The sequence below is a fragment of the Strongylocentrotus purpuratus genome, unplaced genomic scaffold, assembly GCF_000002235.5.
Source record: "Strongylocentrotus purpuratus isolate Spur 01 unplaced genomic scaffold, Spur_5.0 spur5_scaffold_20, whole genome shotgun sequence".
NCBI lineage: Eukaryota > Metazoa > Echinodermata > Echinoidea > Camarodonta > Strongylocentrotidae > Strongylocentrotus > Strongylocentrotus purpuratus.
The window spans coordinates 40,829,083-40,850,308 of NW_022145606.1; the positions used below are offsets into that span (position 1 = coordinate 40,829,083).

The 21,226-nt window shown below is 36.6% G+C and overlaps 1 protein-coding gene across 1 annotated transcript; it reads right to left on the reverse strand.

Moving 5' to 3' along the window:
• Positions 1 to 67: 67 nt before the first annotated feature.
• Positions 68 to 17,601, reverse strand: LOC105440537. Its single transcript, XM_030993952.1, has 5 exons — positions 17,595 to 17,601; positions 15,552 to 17,146; positions 14,582 to 15,099; positions 6,816 to 6,915; positions 68 to 181 (listed from the first exon to the last, which is right to left on the reverse strand). Exons 1-5 carry the CDS (start codon positions 17,599 to 17,601, stop codon positions 68 to 70), a joined length of 2,334 nt encoding a protein of 777 aa, XP_030849812.1.
• Positions 17,602 to 21,226: the final 3,625 nt, after the last annotated feature.

Consider the following 21,226-nt stretch of genomic DNA (forward strand, 5'->3'; position numbering starts at 1 on the left):
TGTTTGTCTACGTATGTAACGGATCAGCGTAATGTACATGCTGCTATACGGAGACCAGTTTCCCTGGTTATACCTTGGATTCTGCGTCACTAAAGACGGGGAGACGGCACTGGCCTAGGTCGTACCTACGGATATCGAGCGCAAGGATCCATAGTTCTACCTGGGATGTTATGTGGATCGGCTGTCCTCATGGGGTTTCAAGCATAATCTTATAATGAAAGAATGAATAAGACCCTTGATCCGTTACTTAATGAAGATAAACTGTTATTTTTTTTGGAAAATTTTAAACTAAAACTTGCTCTCAGTTATTTGAAATGAGGGGCACATTTTAAGGAAGCGTTGTATTGAGTTTGAAAGCTTCTCCCTTTTCTAAATATACTGTTTCCGTCAATAAAGTGCAATTGATAGCCTAAGGCAGTCTATGAAGCGCAATTTCATGGGGTTTAAATGATAGTAAGTTTGAAGATGCCAAGTAATGGTAGTTTATAAGGGCAATTATTTTAGTGTGAAAGGGCACACTTAAACAAAACGGCACAGTTCTTATGAAATTCGGGGCATTATGCCCCAATCCAGTCACTGGCTCTACTGCCTTGCATTGCGGTGATAGAAATAGGGCACTCGATAAGATACAACACGCTGCTCACATTCGTAAATAATAATAATAATACATTTATAGAGCGCAGAAACTATCCAACATTAAATATATATTCTACTGCGCTACAAGAGCTCCTGGAATGCTTAGATTTACAGTTAATTAAAAAGATGTTAAAACCAAATATGGTTCTTCCAATGAAGACAAAAGGGTAAACTTTGTAAAGCGACAGTAAAAAATATAATTAAAAAGGTGACTTTTCAAAAGGAAGTTATTAGAAAGGAAAAGGGACACTTATCAAAATTAAGATAGGGACCTTATCATATTTGAAGTAAACACATAATTAGAAGTGAAAACAACATTCATAAGAAGGGGAAGGGGCATTTAGAAGGAAAAAAGAGAACATATGTCAGAAGGAAAAATGGCACATATTAGGTAGGAATAGGGATCATCCAATCTCTACATAATATACATGTATATTGAAGGTCACGACAACACCCCTGGAGAAGCTCTGTTGACCGTACATACTTCGTTCATACGCAATGCACTAGAATGATGTGCTCCCGTGTGGCATCCCGGTATCACCTTGCGACCAAGACATAACCCCCGAACAGGAAATTGCGGATCATTCTCTCTGACCTGTATTCTAAATACAACAGTGCCCTCCTGAAAATTGAGCTCACGAGGCTATATAAGAAGCCACCATTATTATTATTATAACAGTATCTGGTGAGATTGATAAATTTCCATTTGATGTAACAAATATTGTTAGCAGTCTTTACAAATACCCTGCGAAACAAATCTCATTTAATGTCGATAGAAATGGATAAGATTGTATTTAATACATGTGTTTATCTAATAATATTTCTTCATCTCACCCTCAATATTCACACTTGAAGCGCTTAATACAACATTTATAATGGCTTATACACTGTAATTATTATTAGCCCGGTCATTGAAATCAACCTTGGTAGTCATTCGATTACGGTTAGCCTCCCTTTTTTTCTCGCGATGTCATTTATTTTGAGTAAACATAGCTTTGTACTTGTAATTTTTTTAATGAAACCTCATTATTTGATAAATTATTGCATCAGATTCTGTGTGCGTGCGTATCATTAACATTAATGACTGGCGCATGACGTATAGGTTTCTTGCAGCGGCAGTTAGGTTTAAAGGTAAAGACCAGTTATGGTCAAGCGATTGCATTGTGAAAGAAACGTTTTGGAATCGATCAGAAAAGGTTGATCATCTAGCATCTAGCATCTGCAAGGTTCTGGAATCATCAAAATGATAAGAAATTTGGCCCATTCTTCGTTAAGTTACAAGCACTATACACAGAAAGATGTATATGGGACTACCCTATATCTCTTACAAACCATGAGAGAAACAAATTTACCAAATATATGAATTAGTAGGCGGTTTCCCGGCAAATTTACCAAATATATGAATTAGTAGGCGGTCTCCCGGCAAACTTTTTATCATCATGTATTAGTCAAAACATATTCTTTCACATGATTGGTAATGAGAGCTTCCATTTCATTTTTTGAAATTGGGGCGTTTCGATTACTGGTCTTGACCTTTAATATAAAAAGTCGCGACCGGGTATCAAAACACCTGGGTGGAGAGCAGACGCGGATCCAGGGCAAGGCCCGCTCGGCTCCCCCCCCCCCCCCCCCCCCCCCCGCAAAAAAAAAGAGAGAGCGAGAGAAAGGTAAAGAGGGAAAGGGAAAGAAAGAAGAGGAAGAAAAGAAAAGGGGGAAAAGAGGGGATCGGGGGAGAGCCGAAAGAGCCTTTCCCATCCCCCCCCCCCCGCCAAACAAAAGAGAGAAGGAAGGGAAAGGGAAATATGAGAGCTAAAAGGGAACAACAAAGAGGAAGAAGAAAAGAAAGGGGTGAAAGGTAGGGGAGATCAGTTCCGATTTTCCCGCCATCAAGGTGTAGATCCGGGGGGGGGGGGGTTATCGGGTTAATTTCTGTTTTCGATACCGGTGATTTACAAATGTTGCTGAAGTGACTTTTTAGTCAATCATAATTTTGTAGACGTTTGTTGGAACATGGCAAATTCTTGAATTTACAGTCACGCAAGAAATTTCCTTTTTTAGAGGCCTACATTTCAGGAACCGCAGAGCGGTGGGGATCAGGGGCCTTAAGCCCTAAGGCGGACCCCTGGATGCACATCTGACCGTATTTTATTGCCTAAAATCTCTGAGCTTCAGGGGGCTCCACCCCCTGGACCCCGCCAATTTACGCTACACTCTACCTGATCGTAAATAGTTACCCCCACCCACTTTGAAAAACTATCAGCGGGGTCTGCATGTAAGAGTGGGTGATGCGGAGAAGTAGTTATATGAGTTGCAGTCGGATCGTATCGTAGAAATACACCATGTCCCCAATCTTTCTTACTTCTAACTTTTCTCAACCCCTTCCCTTTCTTTCCTCCCCCATCTCGCTCACCCTCTCTCTCCCCCTCTATTTCCCTTTCATTTCTATACCTCTCACTTTTCCTCTGTATCCTAAATCTTATCACATTCCTCTTCTAATTTTCTCCTCCCCTCTGTCCCCTTTCTGTTTTTCCTCTCCTCCTCCCCTCCTTCTCCCCATTTATCTACTTAACTCTAATTCAATGTTACATTACTTGAACAATGCATGTTACATTAATGTATCTTGTTTATATATTCTTTGTACGTAGCAAAATCATGAATGAATAATAACATAGCAAACTATTTATTCCTATGATATACCAATACTTCTTACCTACATTTTTTCTCTCTCTTTCCCTCTCTCTCTCTCTCTCTCTCGCTCGCTCGCACCAGATTCTTTTCCCTTGTCGTTTTCTCCTTTGTCTCATTATATTCCTTTGCTTGTTTCCTTCTTTCCGCTTCTAACATTCCTGTTCTTCCTTCAACCTATTATGTTCATTTCATTCCTATTCAGTATTCAAAAACTGTTGCAATACCTCGCCTGTTATATACATTATATTCCGTGTAAAGACAGATATGTAATGTATAACAGCTATGACCAATGAATTAACCTATAGTGTACATACCCTCTCCTATCAATCCTCTTCTACCTAACTCTTTTCCTTTCTCGGTCACTCTGCTTAGTTCTGTTATCTGCTCTTCTACTAATATCTTCTCTCCTTTACCTTTCGCTGCTTCTCTTTCTCATTAATGCTGAATAATTTGCATGGTCATATATATATATATATATATATATATATATATATATATATATATATATATTTATATACTTAGATTTGGTCTATACCTCCGTACAGTGCTCAATGCTTATGGGCAGAGCAAAATATGTATTGGATAAGGCAGACTAATGGAGCATGGTTGCAACTCCGAGTTTCACGCCTTGCGAGCGATCATCAGGCAACTGATAGCATGATTACTCTACAATCTACAATACGTATTGTAGATTGTAGAGTAATCATGCTATCAGTTGCCTGATGATCGCTCGCAAGGCGTGAAACTCGGAGTTGCAACCATGCTCCATTAGTCTGCCTTATCCAATATATATATATTTATATATATATATATATATATATATGTATATATATATATATATATATATATATATCCTTTTGACACTTTGCATACATTTGTTTGTAAACACGTGCATGACTGTTATTGTTATCCATGTCAAGTTAGTTATATGATTAAGATTATGGTATGGTTGGTTAAAAAAGGCATACATTAGAGATGAAAATGGGCAGTTAAAAAAACGGGAAAGAGGAATTCATAAGAAAGGAAAAGGTTCATTTGTCAAAGTAAAAGGCACCTTGCAAATTTGATGAGGGGGACATAATAAAAGGAGAAGGGACACTTTAAAAAAGAAGAGCGGCACAATGCAAATTAACACTTTTCTTCCGTGAATGGAAGCACTTCTGGTGTACTTGAAAGAAATAGGGGCATTGTGCCCCCTCCCATTGAGCGCCGACTTTGTTGCAGATAAATAACGCCCCAAATAGAGAGCATATCAATTCCTTCGCGCTCCTTTTGGGAGATCAACCGACCCGCGCGCATTTTATATTACATGACATATGGTAAAATTCTCGACATCTTTTTACACTTTTCTTTACCATTAAAAATCGAAATTGAGAATAATATCCTCAATCGAGATATGAGAAGAAGGAAACATTTCCTTTACATTCCATGTAAAACCATGCCCTTACTTGAAAAAAAACCTCCGTCACTTTGACGTTGAACTTTACAATCCATTTAAAAAAATTACTCTCTCATACACAATGTCAATGGATCGGTCGTACTGTGCTCGGTTGCCTTTCAATAAACCAATCTTTAACTTTGCAGCAACGCGTTTTGCGTCAAATTTGTAAATCCTCAATCACAGACAATGACATATAATACGTAAGCTTTTCATACATATAAATTTCATTTTGATTGATTCAGTTTTAGCTCCGTCATTTTTCATGTCAAATCATGCTTCATGTCCCATTTTAGAAGCCCGACCCAGGGTTTTGTGCCAGCTAGCCGTATGCATGTACGTAATGCTATGCATACACATATAACTGAACATGCATAAGTACAGTACATGTACACACGCAGCGCAGCGCGTACGAGCGCACTGCACTACATTTCATTGGGTCAGTACCATTATGAAAATAGGGTAACAATGAGTGGGATGGGTTTAGTGCCGTCACAATAAACTTGCGCATTACACGCGTACGTATAATTAGAGCAATTTATGCACCCCCAAAAAATATGAATACAGCCCGACCTCTCTACACACAGAACTGCACAGATACCGCACAGTCCGGTCAAGGCGGTACGCGTAGCGTTAAACTGCCAAATTTACAGAAATTGTGAGGAGCGCTTTTGCTATGAAAGGAATTGATATGAAAGAGTCAAACGGAGAGCAAAATGGCAGAGGGGGCAATATTCAAAAACATAAAACATTAAACTCAGAAATAACCAATGGTAGAATTAAGAAATGGTTTAAGAATGGTAGCACAACTGAAAACAATAATTAAATGGAAAAAATTTAAAAAGGAAAATAAACGACAAACAAAAAACAAATTAAGGTTAAGTGAATGAGCTCATGGTATAACGATAGTGGCAGCCCCCCCCCCCCCTCCCCCGAAAAAAAAGAGCCAGCAATGAAGTGATTAAAGAAATAACCAATCTCAATTTCATGTAAGGAATAAAGATAATAAATCATACTAAAAGTCGTACCATTGAAACAACACCGAAAACAAAGATAATATTTGATAACATGTTGAAGTGCAAATCTAGACAGAAGAAACAAAGTGAAGTACGTGTACAAATATAATAGGAACACATGGGAGAGAAGAATTATGAATTAAGTCATTTAGCAACGTTTCGATATTCTGTTGAGCATTTGGTGTCTAGGAAATTAGGATAACAATGGCCAAGCCCCTAAATATCTTTCAGATTTGATTTCCTTATGTTCTTCTAGTTCTTTAAGACCTCTTCGATCATCATCAACCTTGCAGTTAACCCTCGGACCTCGTACCGTTACAAAATATGGCGATCGAGCTTTCTCAGTAAATGCCCCTATCCTTTGGAACAAATTACCAGCGCACTTTCATATTATTCATTCTCTCGACCAATTCATGTCCTTGCTGAAAACGCACCTTTTTAATTCATAAATAATATTCTGCAGTTGTGAGTCGGTCAAAGGAGGTGCACACCGTCTTATTTTTTGTTTGTTCGATCCTATGTTTGATCCTATGTTTGACCTCTTGTATGTATGTTTGATCTCACTCTTATCTTATTTTTTATTATTATATATGCATGATTTATTGAATAAAGAACAGATGTATATGTTGTGTGTTTATTATAAGTTTGGGTAAATAATTGTTAAGTCAGAATATGGTGCGCTTAGAGACACCAGTATTAAGCGCCTTATAAATATTGTTTATTATTATTATTATAACAATCATCAACAACAATAAAGACAGAGACCCGGGACAGAGACAAAATAATCTGATACGAGAACTCAAAAGAAAAAGAAAAAGTTTGAAAACTTATGAAGCAGAAGGAAAAAAAATTGCAGAAAAAATATAACAGAAAGGAATTGTTAACAAATAAAATAGGCCTAAACATGTATATACATTTAGAAATTAGATATCGAAAATGACAATACTGAACAATATTAGCATCAAAGCGATTGTAATACAGATGAAAATGAGAAATAGTGAAAGTGTAAAGTGCATACAATGTGGAGCAATACTTACATGATAAAGATTCACAGAGAGGATGCCTCTTGACGATTGTTGAAGACTGTTGAGATAGGATTCCAGTCTGCCGCCCTCTCTTGTTCCACAGTAGTATAACCTATGTTCAGAAAACAGAGTGATAGAGGTATTAGGTGCGTTGGCTGTTAGAGTAAAGAGAACAAATCAGAAAGAGAGAGATAGAGAGAAAGAAAGAGCGCGATAAAAGGGGGATAGATAGAGAAAGAGAGAGAGGGGAAAATATATAGTACAGAGACATACAGAGAACTAAGAAATTAAGAAATAGAAACAGACAGAGAATGCGTAAACTATGATACTATTAGTATTTTCATGTTGGGATTTATATATCTGATTTTTTTTTTCTTTCCATGAACGGTTTAGTTGTGTAGGCCTTATTTAATGATTAGCAACAACATACACATACTCCGGGAGGTGGAGAGGGAAGGGGATAGATCAGGGAAGTTTCATGAGGCCTTGAAATTGATATTAAAATTAATCGGATCAATTTTAAAGGCCTTAAATTGTATTTGATTTTAATTTGATATTTCATTATGTTTCATAATGAAATTTAAAAAAAAGATTGAAGCTTTAAAATAAATTTCAAGATAAATGGTATCATTTCTTTTCAAATTCCAGAGATGGTTCTTTTCAGGAGTAACAAACTAAACGAGTAGTTCAGCTTTCCCGCTTTAATTATCTATCTTCGTTTCGAAAGGAAATATGTAATATTGCTTAAGCTGGTCAAATATATATACAAAAAAATGTTTATATAATGTTTGAAAAAACGTAAAGAAATAATCCATGATATCATAGGTAATACGTATTCAAACTTTGTTTAATTTCCTCTGTATTTTTGACATATAATTTGTCCAGGGCCTCTCAGGAAATGACATTTAATACTGAGAGCCTGAGTAAACCTGTTCAAAAGAAAACGGACGAAAAAAATATCCTAGTATTAATCCGATATGTTCAGCATTGATTTGCTTGAAAGGCGTAAACGATGGCCGACTTCAATTTGGTTATGTATCGGAAAATGGAGAATTCTTTACGAAATTAATTGCCATTTAGGGGTAATTAATTACCATATTTTTTTTAATTTGTGCCCTTATTCTATTCATATAATCTCTCTCCCACCCCCACCCCCATTAACACACAACCAAACTCCCATTTCAACTCGTTTCATCCCCCCCCCCCACAAAAAAAGGAAACTAGAAAAGAAAAAGGGAACAAAGGAATAAATGAATAAAGTAAAACAATATAAAAGCTTTGCTAGGTTATTTGAATACTCCCCATCAAACAAACACACCATCATTAAATCACATCATTTCATGATAAGGCCCCCCAAAAAAATCATTTGGTTGTCCTCGACCGCCCGCTCGTCATTTTCGGGCCGCTCGTATTTTTTTTTTTTTTTTTAATATTTTTTTTTTTAAAATTCAAAATGCGTCCCGTTGCCAGTTTTGTCTTTTCAGTACGCAATTAGGTATTTATTAAACTTGGCATTTTCATTTTTCTATGTCAAAATGCAAAATTCATTGTACATTAAGCTAGTATTTTACCATATTAAAGTGTTGTATAGACTTTGTTTGTTTAAAGGCTTGAAAATCCCAATGATTTTTTTTTTTATGGAAAAAAATATTTAAAAAAAAAAAAAATGAGGGAAAAAAAAAAGAAAGAAAAAAAAAAAGACACAAAAAATGAAGTTAAAAAAAAAATAAATAAATAAATAAATCCGCCCGCCCGCCCCTACTCCAGAAAATCAATCGAGGACAACCAAACAATTTTTTTTTTTTGGCCTAACTACCATGCGTTAGCGTCCAATCTCATCCATTCATTCTTTTCCCCAACTCCATTTTTTCTTTTTAAATGAAAAACAGTACATTGCTTAAATAGAAAATATAATTCACACAGATTTTTCAGGTATTAAAGTATAATCGTTTTTATTTTGCTTGAATGCACGAAAAACTACACTTTGTATATGTTGAGCAATAACAAATTAATTCAAGGGATACAATAAAAACATTTTCAATGACACAAATGAAAGTACTGCTATTGAAGTACAGTGTCACGTGAGTGACTTTTTTAAAATTATTTACACTGCTACCTCATCAGAAAACCACACCAGAACACAATTGTATAAGTTTAAATAAAGGTTTAATATTCAGCCAACAAATCGTGGCGTCAAAAAAAATCAACAGCACATAAACAATTTAATGGAACATAACTTTGTTACAGTGCAGCTTCCATCTCGTGAGTCCCTCCTGGTCGCTTGGCCAGTCTCTAGACTGCGTAGAATCCCCGTCGACTTGACAGCTTATCTCGCCCCGACGTAACAAGTCTTTCTCAGGAATAATGTTTCTGCCACTAAATAAAACTACCTCGTGCATTAAACGTCAGCACCGTAGCACTGACTTGAAGGGTTCTGCCTTGTGGAAGAACCCTTTAAGTCAGTGCTACGGTACCCTTTCTTTTCCAGGTCCTTAACATTAAAAACCTCCTTGGCATCCAGCTATTTCTATTTATCTCTACATTAAATAGCCAACCCAAAAACATGCATATCCAAACCTCCATATACTGTGTGTGTTAAATGTAAATGTATGCAATAATGCATCCTACGCTTGGCTACCTCTAATTGACCTTAGAGTAGTACATTTCCTTTGAGTAGTACATTTCCCTTCTCGCCTGGAAAAAAATCCTTTCATGACATACAGCCAGTTGTAAGCCATTGCAGCTAATAAATGCCACTGTCTACTCGGTGTAATTTGATAGAGATTAAAGGAATAACATTTGTGCTAAAGATTGGTCTTACCTATATGGTTGTTAATTTAAGGCATATACACATTCTCATGTGAGGTCATGCAGTTTGTGAAAATGTGTTTTCATGATACACCAGTTTAAGTTAATTATAATTTTTCTCTATCAGATTTGAACATTTTTTAAGGACAATATAAATCCGAGTTGATATAATTTCCTGACAAAATGTTTTCACTGCAGTAACATTATTCAGTTGTTTATTTTGATGCTGTTCTTAGGCAAATTATAAAAATATTCAATTGAGGCTTTAACAGGTAATCATCAACACATGGTCATGCCAACAAAACCTCTAGGGAGAGTTCCAAATAGGCCCTCAAATTTATCCACTGCTGCTCAGATTAATTTGCCCCTTTGAAATTTCTGATTTGATATTTTAAGATTCATCACCATGAACGGATTTGTCTATGTAAAGTAAGTTTAAAAACAGTAAACCTCCATGACAGAATCATAGATTTTAAAATCAGCAACAACCCTTAACAAGCTATTTTTCGAAAGTGCAGGCTGAAATAGCAGCGCTAACTTAATATGGATAATGACTTTACTTTTATCCTTTATCCTATAACTAGTATTTTGCTCTTTCTTCCGCAAGATTCTGACATTCTATTTAAAATAATAGAATTCTTGGAAGTATCATTGAAAATCTTAGTTCCTTTAGACCTTACTTGATGAATTCTTATCAAACCAATAATCCCATACTCATGGCAAACTGATGGCAAACCCATGGTACCCTGACTCAGACTGAAGCATTTTTAATACCTTCAGATGAATTAATCTGAAAATCTGTTTCAATGGAAGTCGTAGTTGAAAAAGCGACAAGTCCACAAACTGTTTAGCACTGTGGTCCCTCTTGCTTAGAGCTGGAAAAGGGAGCTTGTATCTGTAGGCTGGCTGATGTTCCATATGAAGCATAATGTTGCAGGGGATTCAGGCTTTGCAGTCTAGAATTTGGAATAGAAAGTTATGTAATAAAACAATTAATAACTACGAGTTTAATTGTTCAATCTTTCTACAACTGTTGTATTTCTGATCATGTCAATTTCTTTGATTGGAAATGAATAAAGTAGTATGATATAAAACATTCTTTGAAAATATTGATACGAAATGAGTTCAAGTTAAGAAAAAATAATAAATAATTTATTTTTAGGCTTTGGAAAAGAAAAATCTCATAACCATTTGTGTATGTTTTATACAATATGGAGACAATCTGAATTAGATCTCTAACAAGGACTATCAAAACTGTACTTACTCTTTCGTTTTTTTCTCTTTCATATTGATTACTGTAGAGGCATGGCAATGATGACAGGCACAAAACATACTAATACGATCAATTAATTTTACTGGTAAACCCTTACCCTTACCTTTTCAACTTGAAGAGATGAATAAGACCTTAGGTATGAAAGTCCAGATGCCATAAGATTTGCAGTTCATGTAGATGCTACAGCTCTTTACTTTGCAACCTAAGATTGAAAACGGAGATAAACATATTTCATGAAGAGAGCAAATATATTTCTCAGAAAAATAGTTGTCACTTTACTTAATCTAATGTGTTCAACTGAACAAAAGCATATTTTCGTCAGTGATTCTAATTGTAATTAAAATGTTTTTGGTCCAACCCATTATGGTGGACTGTGTAATGTGGAAACTTCTATACACTCTGGAATTATCTTGCTTTTGACTATGATCCCAAACATTTCTTTAAAATCTTGATCTTGAACTAGAGCTTTTATTTGTAATATCAAACTAACAACAGTTAAATCTTAATCATGGATACTCTGATCTTGAACCGAACCCTATTGTACAGAGTTTGATTAAAACTACTCTCTGGGGAATAGAAGTAAAAGAGATGCCTTAAATGGTATATAACGAACAGAAAACAGCTTACATCATGAATATGCTAATTAGAGTTTGTTCAATCACATCTTTATACTTTCACTGTTGCCCTATTCTATGCACAATTGATCAAAATCTGGCTGATCAAGTATCTATGTTTTTGACCTGTCATGGTTGGCTTCCTAATAGATTAAGAACGCAACACTTTCAGTTTGTTATTGAAAAATCCAATATCCGGAATCTTAACCCTTTATCATAAATGAATATAAAAGACTATAAACTGAACAAAAAGTTAGTACTTTATTTCTATGTAGGTCTAGAACATGAAGAAGAAAAAGAACCTCACCCTTATTTCATGTCGGTGTTCAAACTTTGCTAAGATAATCACATCAAAAGGCCACTTAGTATGGTAGGATCTTGCAGTGCACCTTGAATCAGATTACATTATGCAGATCCATATCCTTTCCTCGGGGCAGAGGTAGGATGAGAGACGTTGAAGACTATAGAGGTCTGTTTCTTGGATATGACTCAAGAGTCCATGTCCACTCCATCTCTGACTCTGAAAGAAAAATGAAATGAAGAAAAACAAAATATAGAGCTCGATACATGAGCCTAGACTACTACATAACATTCTATATCTAGTCTAAAATCGAACTTGTTACTGTTAGATGTAGACTAGATCTAACTCCTGTTTAATTTTAGATCTCACAAACATACAAGTAGTCTAGCTGATCTAGGACTAAGGGACTAACTCTGATGTATCTAAGTTAATCCTGCACAAAAGGTGCAGTGTAGAGACTAGGTGTAGACTACATCAACCCTAATTCCCCAGATCCCTGAGATCTAGTATAATGATGCAGACCAAATCTACATTAAGATCTTATTCTTAATCAAGATCTAAATTGGTCTTGGGTCTGAAACTGTGGAGAATTTTTTTTTTCTTTCATAAAATGTTAACGTTGAAACAATGACCCCGTCGATTGTTAATGTTATTATCAACATGAAAAAGGACCTACCGCACTGCCTACCGGCAAATAACAAAGTAGGCCTAGTCTAGTCTAGATTTGGAAACTGAGCCTTAACCTCAATTTATAGCCTAGATCTAGGCATAGATTCTACGCACTAGACTTTTTATCGGCGACCATTCAACGCGATGATTTCTAAAGCCGTGGTGGACTTATTTATTTTGTCATCAAACGCAAGAATAAACTATATTTCCTAATTAATTCAGACCTGTCATAACCAAATATTCAATGTCGTTAGACAAGTAGAGTTGGACATGCATGGATGTAATGAATGGGACGGAAATGCATGAACCAATGCAATTCGTCCATCTTATTTTTAGCTCAGAAGTTGGGGAACGCTAGACCCTATTATTACTAGATCTAGTATTGATATTTATGTCAAATATCGTTCGGTTAAAAAATGAGAAGAATACTTTCCTTCCACCAAAATTTGTTTTCAACAGAATGAATATTTTAGAAGAAAATGGAATTAACTCACTTTTTGAGGACCTCTCTTGCAGTAGACCGAATTTTCCGTCTCTTTCGTTCGTTAGCCTCTTATTGGGGTAGGGTCGGCTCTCTCTTTAGAGACGGAAGCCGTTTATACACATGTCCTTGCTAACGCCACGGCCAGTTCTGGTCGTAGCGTTTTGCCCCCAAAATCCCCCAAAATGTCATTTTACCTCGAGCATGTTATATTGTAAATTAGGCCTAGGCTATAATAAATCAGTTCCACTTACCAACTTGACTGAAATAATCAGTTTAATAGTCCCTTTTTAGGAAATTATGGGTCAAAATCGGAATCCATGTTGAAAAAGATTTTCAAAATGGATTTCGATTTTGACCCATAATTTCCTAAAAAGGGACTATTAAACTGATTATTTCAGTCAAGTTGGTAAGTGGAACTGATTTATTATAGCCTAGGCCTAATTTACAATATAACATGCTCGAGGTAAAATGACATTTTGGGGGATTTTGGGGCAAAACGCTACGACCAGAACTGGCCGTGGCGTTAGCAAGGACATGTGTATAAACGGCTTCCGTCTCTAAAGAGAGAGCCGACCCTACCCCAATAAGAGGCTAACGAACGAAAGAGACGGAAAATTCGGTCTACTCTTGCAGTAGTTTAGCGACGCATTTTTGTGGTTGACCTAAGTAACATCGACTAGCCTTGATCACAGAGCCCTTTGTTTAACCTAAAATTTATCAAGATCGATTCTAGCTAAATTTGATTCGATGAAACAGCTCTCGAGCATCAGTTTAAAGGCAAAAGTGATTCAGCCTTGAATAACAAATATATTTTCAAAGATATTCAGGCACGTAGCCACGGGGGGGGGGGGGGGGGGGGGGGGGGGGGGGGGGGGGAGGGGGGGGGCTTGGTTGAACTTTGTTAGACCCCTCCCCAGGACGTCGATCAACTACATGTAGATCTAGGTCTATGTACCCAACCCCCCCCCCCCCCCCCCCCCCCAACATCAAACTCTGGCTACGGGCCTGAAGATATTTAAAATCGAAATTAATTTTAGATGATGAATCAACCTCCGGCGGGGGGGGGGGGAATCGTGAAAACTAGTAATTTCCCCTAGTTTGGCATTGTTTAAGCTTCGAAAATTCACCAATTATAAGTCGAATTATGGTCTAGAATGCTACGATATAATCGTAATAATTATAATAATAATAATTCATGATAGAATGATAATTAATTTTATAAGGATAGAAAATCTATGGTTTTTATTTTAAGTCAACATGGACCCCGGGACATGGACTTACATTAATTTAGCTTCCAACGGTGCATACTCTTAATAATACATTCAACTGCATATTTTCTAGACCTATTACAATTTTGGATTTTTAATACAGGCATTCAAATTATATTCATTGCTAGTGACTAAACCCTAGTCTACTTAAAAATTATAAAATAAGAGTTGAGAGCGATAATCAAACAAAACCCATCTTAACTTTCAGTCAAAGACTTGGAAATTACACCCACGTTTTAACCTTTGCATCTTATCACGCATTTGTATCATTATGCTTTAGGCCTACTACTGCAGAGTAACTGAATAGAATAATCTAGTAGGATTTTAATCTATTTTATACACGATTTGAACAAGAACCTACCACACGTATGACATCGTCTTCACCCGTCTGCAGCACTCGATGAGGTAAACCAAGTCTTCCTCGTCTGAGCACTTCAAATATCTCAGAGTTAGCCACTGTAGGTTCTTGGTTTGTTCTTTGATCAGAAGGCCCAGTCCTCTCATCGTCTCTCTCGATACACTCTTCTTCTCTGATGGGAGTGTGTACGGTGCTCTAAGCTTGATGCGTGTGAGCTGCTGTCCTACGGTCCGACGAAGACCAGCCGTGATCTGACGTATGTCTCTCTCTGCATCATCGATAGTGATATCGATATCTTCCAAGCCAGGAAGCAATGAGAGCAGACCTTCATAGCTTTGTGACGTCACTCTCTCGGCTGTTAGCTTTTTGACGGATGGAAGCTCATGGGTAGATGGAGGAAAACTGAGAGAGGAGTCTGAGATGGTCAGAGTACGTAGCATCGAAAATGATTCCAGGCAACACCATAGTCCACTCGTCACGTCGGTAGTCAAAGTAGATCCCTCGAACTTTATAGTCATAACCTAGTGTAAAAATAGAAAGATAGAGAGATTAAAACAAAAGAGAGTTTAGTGACAGATTATACGAATTAAATGACATTAATTAGTTGATCTCCTTTTTTTTTTGCCGTAATCATTAAAATCAAGACTGTATAGCTTGATCTTTTCTCAGAATATTATCCGGTAAGTAATGGGAGCTCCCTCCCCTACTCCTTTACATTAATAAGTAAAACATTTATTATCTTGCTTGAGGCCGTCGTTGGGCAAACATAGAATGATAATGACTATGTATCACGGTATTGATCGTTGTATCATGCAGTATGATTTATCGCGATGTGGTTAATTATGAATAAGAATACATTTACACAAAATATATTAGCGATTTGACTCATAGTAGCAGCAGAGAAATGAAAATGTAAACAATCTTTATGAAATCATTATTGTAAACATATTTTGTGAGATGAAAATGCGCATACCTGACGTTTAAGTTGCTTTGGAAGATTTTGCATTCCAACGACGGTGTAGACAGTCGGTGACTTCAGAACAATACTCTCTGCATTCACACATCTTTGAACCAACGAAGACACGTTTCCTTCAGTTCCCTTGGTCTCTGATGAGCAGTCAAGGAGAATTCGATATCGCTCGCTCTCATCCAAAAAGCTGTTGGAAAGGAGCACCTCCATTATTCGTACGCAAAGGCTGTTGTTTGTGCCAGCAGCGAATCGGATGAGATTCTCATAATCCCCGATGTTTGCTTTGATGTCTCGCAGCAGTCTGTCTAACTTAGAAATCTTCAGTCGTAACATATATGTCTTCGTTTTAGCAGCGAGGTATTTCCCAGCCGAGTGTTCCTGAGCGAGTTTGTGATAAAATTCAATGGTAGTGGAAGTGGTCTTGTTGGATCGTGGGAGCCTTGTCTTTGGAATCGTAAAGGTGGATAGCAACCCAAGCTCGAATGCCCTATCAAGGATAGCCGGAACTCTTCGAAAATCGTGGGGCGTAAACACCAGTTTTTTAGAGTCGTCGACTAGACCAGCTAGAGCAACCTTACCCAGTTTATGAATGATTTTAGTAAGTTCTTCCTCTGTTATTTCGTCTTTTGATTTTGATCGGGCATTGGCATGTTGTATCAGAAATACATTTACGCTGTCTAATAAATCTGTTTGAGTGGTAGTTTCAGTGTTTAAAAGCCCCTCGCTCCATAAATGACAGACCATGAGACAAAATAGAGGTGTTTTAACAAGTTCATTAATAAGTGGTTGTTCATCAAGGTAAACCTTCAGACCATGACCATTTCTGCTATAACTATTCGAAGTCGAACCAAAGAACTTGTCGATGTACTCACGTGAGCTCTCTCGCGAGAATCCTTCGATCCACATCTTTGTGTATACCCTTGGAAGATCATCTTGATTGAAGAAGTTTTCTAGGTGAGGGCGTGTTGTTACAAGGACTCGACACTCTGGAAATTCCTCCCAGCGGATGACACTGACAATATTGCTCTCTGAGCTTCGTTCTAAAGAAGAGATACCCGCATACTCGTCAAGCCCGTCTAGTATGATGTGACAGATGCTCTGATTCTCTCTAATGAAACTCTCGAGACCCTCTGGTGTGAGATCATCTACATCACTCAAAAGCTGGGTTTTGATAGCTTCTCCGATCGATGTAAGCTTACTTGTGTTTCGGAATTGCACAACAAACAGAAGTGGCAGTAGTTCTAATGCTGACCCCTTTTCTCTGTGAACCCAGTCGTAAGCCATCTTAGCGACAGCCGTGGTCTTCCCTCTCCCAGCGGGGGCCGAAATGAGGATTCGGGCTGGCAGTTCTCCGTTTACTTTCGTTGAAAATATTTCAGCAACAGAACCCTTAAGTATTTCCTTTTTGTTCATGTTTTGTCCACTAGTGTCCTTCTTCACCATTGTGACAACCGTGTGCATATTTTTGAACTCAGCATAATCACTTTTATCCCACGGTTTCATTTGAATTTTGCACAATTGTTTTCGGTACTTATTCTTCAACTTTTCGCGACATCGCTCAACAGTTAATGATGCTGAGATCTTCTCATTGTAGATACCTGGAATGATACAAGCATATATAACACCAAATGTCTTATTTTACTCACATGATATATCAACCCCTTCGCAAGGTTTGGGGGATGATTTTTGTTTTCTCGTTGAAATACATGAATTCTGACGATTTGCCTCAGTTTTGCCACGAAGTAAAGGCCTAGAAACGCACTCAAGGCTGTTGTTATCGTTGATTAGACTGTATGGATCAGTCAGGAAAACTTTATCTCCAAATCGATATTGAAAATCTTTGGTATATTTTTTCCTGTTTATTAAATAACTTTTTCAAACAGAAATTGAGGGAGAGAGAGGCACAGGGTGAAGGAAAGTCCAGTCGTGCAGTCACTTCCCAAGACGCCAAATTAATAATTTCAATCCATCTTGAGTCACGAATTATGTTTATATATCGAAATATTTTATAATAAGTATCAAAGCTTGACCGGTCTATTCTTTTACCAGACATTTCTATTTTCAGAGGGTTCACAAAACCGACATTCTTGATAAATGCCTTATGTATTTATTTGTTTTGTCAGTGTCGTTGTCTATCTGTCTCTTGGGCCTCCTACTCGTGGGCTCTGGGTCTCCTGGAACGACCCTGTGCTCTCAGGGGCGTTGCAAGAGGGAGGGGGAGGGGTTATGGGAGTTACAGGCAAATGTGTCACCTCTTCCGGCAAAAAAGGGAAGGAAAACATGAAAACAGAGGGGGGGGGGGAAGAATTAGGAGAAGGGAGAACAAGAAAAGAAAAAGAAGAATTATAGAGAAAGAAAGTAGGAAAAATGAAGAATTCAAGAAAGAAAGAGAAACAGGAGAAAAGAGAAATTAGCGACAGCATGAATGAATATCAAATTCAGAGGGATGACAAGTAAAATGAAGGAGTGAGAAATGAGAAGGACGAGGAATAAGGCAGCCCAGTAAAATATCTCCAATTAAGATCCATACAGCATCGGATTCTCCATAATTATACGCATATAGCTAAAAACTGGCCAACGTACATTGAGCCCTACAACAGGAAAAGCATAGCAAAGAATGTATTTCCTACGGAATATGATGTCCTTTCATGTGGATAGGACAATTGTTAGGTATTTGTTATGTTTCGACAGTACAGAGCGATATGTTATTAAATTATATTGTATAGTTTGCAGGTTGTAGAAAAGGGGATCTTGCAAAACTGGAAAATAATAGCCAAACATGCAGAAAGAATCACTAGCGTAAAGAAAGACTTGTGGTGGTGGGGGGGGGGGGGGGGGTATCGAGAGAATTGTTCAAAAAGCCAAAGAAATCATGACAAATAACAATCATCCTTTATTTAATTGTTATGAATGTCTCAGATCAGAAAGAAGATTGAAGTCAATAAGATGTAGGACCCAGCGATTCACAAACACATTAGTTCCGTATTCAATCAGGGCATATAACAAACAAAAAACGCGTTTTGTAATCCAAAGTTTCTGCTCCTTTCTTAAATATTATGTTTCTTTTGGAATTGAGTGAAATGAATGTTTAGTTAAAGTAATTATTACGATGTGGTACCCAGTAATCATCTACAAATATAATTCAGTATGAATATTTTATATAATTTATCAGATTCAATCCGATATAATAAAATTCAGCTTAATTTTTTAATAAAGGGTGCTTAGTGGTACTAACTGTTATTTATAAATATGCATGAATTAGTTTAACTACGTAACTTGTGGAAACGAAACAAGCCATTAAACTAAACGAGTATCAACATCAAGTATTAGTATTATTTGTCATTACCAAAATGTATCCATCTTATTTATGTCGTTTGTAAAAAATATTCTGAGCCTTAATTGTTTATATGAGTGAAACAAATATCCATGTTAACCGTGCTTTAGACAAATAATTACATTGAACATTGAACAAGAATATTTTTATTAGCGAATTAGCCGGGATTTTGCAGTCACACGCATTTTCGGTCAAAACGGCAATACAGTATCGGACTCACACTTCACTGTTAATATGACTAAAAATGAGAAAATGTAGTTTTGCCTAAATCTCTGATAGCGTCAATTAATTTTAAATGTTTGCTTTCGGTATTTTCAAATATATGAACCTGTTACGAAAATGTATAAACATTACCTTCAGTAGCCTGCAAGCATGGAAAAAACAGTTAAACTCTTTAACGGAATATTGGCGGAAACTCGAAAAAGTCATTTGAACTTTTACAATCGTATGCCTTATATGTCAAATCGATAATTTTGTCATTCGAAGTGGGCATTAAAATATCGTTAATATTCTTTTCTTTCCTAAATAACCTAGGGGCTATGCCTAACTATATCGTCTGGTTTGCATATTGTTGTATAAGCCACTCCCCCCTTCCAAAGAGAATAATAGCTGTTTTAAAGCAATCATACCTGAGCTACTTTGCGGTGGAGTCACCTCTTGTTCAAGTGGGTCCTGCTGCTGTGGGAGATATTCACCTACAGAAAATGTTTACATAGTAATCTCTGATGTTATTTATGCATCCATGGCTCGAGAGATTCGAACATCAAAACATATTTTACATTTGAATACGAACAATATTTAAATTTCATTAATCGAACAATACAGCTAGACTGCTAGAATGGTCATATTTACCTTCAATTTATTAACGAAATCATACATAGATATTATTCATTCAGTAGCATTTAGGCAGGAGAAAAGAGAACGCGACAGGATGAATTAATAACAAATTCAGAGGGATGACAAGTAAAATAAAAAGGTGAGGAATGAGAAGGACAAGGAACATGGCAGCCCAGTAAAATATCTCTAATTCAAACAGCATCGTATTCTTCGTAATTACGCATTGTAGCTAAAAACAGAATAACGTACATGGCGCTCTACAACGGGAAAAGCATAGCAAAGAATGGATTTCCTACGGAATATTAAGTCCTTTCATGTGGATTGGACAATTGTTAGGTTTTTGTTATGTTTCGACAGTACAGAGCGTTATGTTAAAAAATTATATTGTACAGTTTGTAGGTTTTAGAAAACGGGATCTTGCAAAACTGTAAAATAATAGCCAAACATGCAGAAAGAATCACTAGCGTAAAGCAGGTCGTGGGGGGGGGGGGGGGGGGTGTATCAAGAGAACCGTTCAAAAAAGCTAAATAAATCATGACAAAAGGCAATCATCCTTTATTTTATTTTCATGAATTTCTTAGATCAGGAAGAAGATTGAAGTCAATAAGATGTAGGACACAGCGATTTACAAACACACTAGTTCCGTATTCAATCAGGGCATGTAACAAAATATAATTTTTCTGTAATCCAAAGTTTCTGCTTCTTCCTTTAATATTATGTTTCGTTAATAGGAATTGAGAAATATTTTATATAATTTATCAGATTCAATCCGAGATAATAAAACTCACCTTAATTTTTTAATAATGTCTGTTTAGTGGTAATAACTTTTAATTCATAAATATGCATGGATTATATTTGTTACACTACGTAACTTGCAGAAACGAAACAACCCATAACTAAACGAGAATCAACATTACGTATGATTATTATTTATTATTTGTCCTTACCAAAATGTATCCATGTAATGTATCTTCTTTGTAAAAAAAAATCTGAGCCTTAATTGTACATTTGAGCGAAACAAATATGCATGTTAACCGTGCTTTAGACAACAAATTACATTGAACATTAAACAAGGAACATAACATATTTACTAGCGAACTAGCCGGGATTTTGCAGTCATAAAGCATTTTAAAGCATTCATACCTGAGCTACTTTGCGGTGGAGTCACCTCTTGTTCATGTGGGTCCTGCTGCTTTGGGAGATATTCACCTACAGGAAATGTTTACATAGTAATTTATGATGTTATTTATGCATCAATTGCTCGAGAGATTCGAACATCAAAACATATTTTACATTTAGATACGAACAATATTTAAATTTCATGAATCAAACAATACAGCTAGAATGCTAGACTGATCAAATTTACCTTGAATTTAATAACTAAGTCATACAATATAGATATTGTTTATTCAATAGCACACAATCGACTGTTTACCTCGAGATAATTTTTTTCCCAGTTCACCAAGCTCCACATCATGAAGCTTCGTCGCCAGGATTGATCGTGATT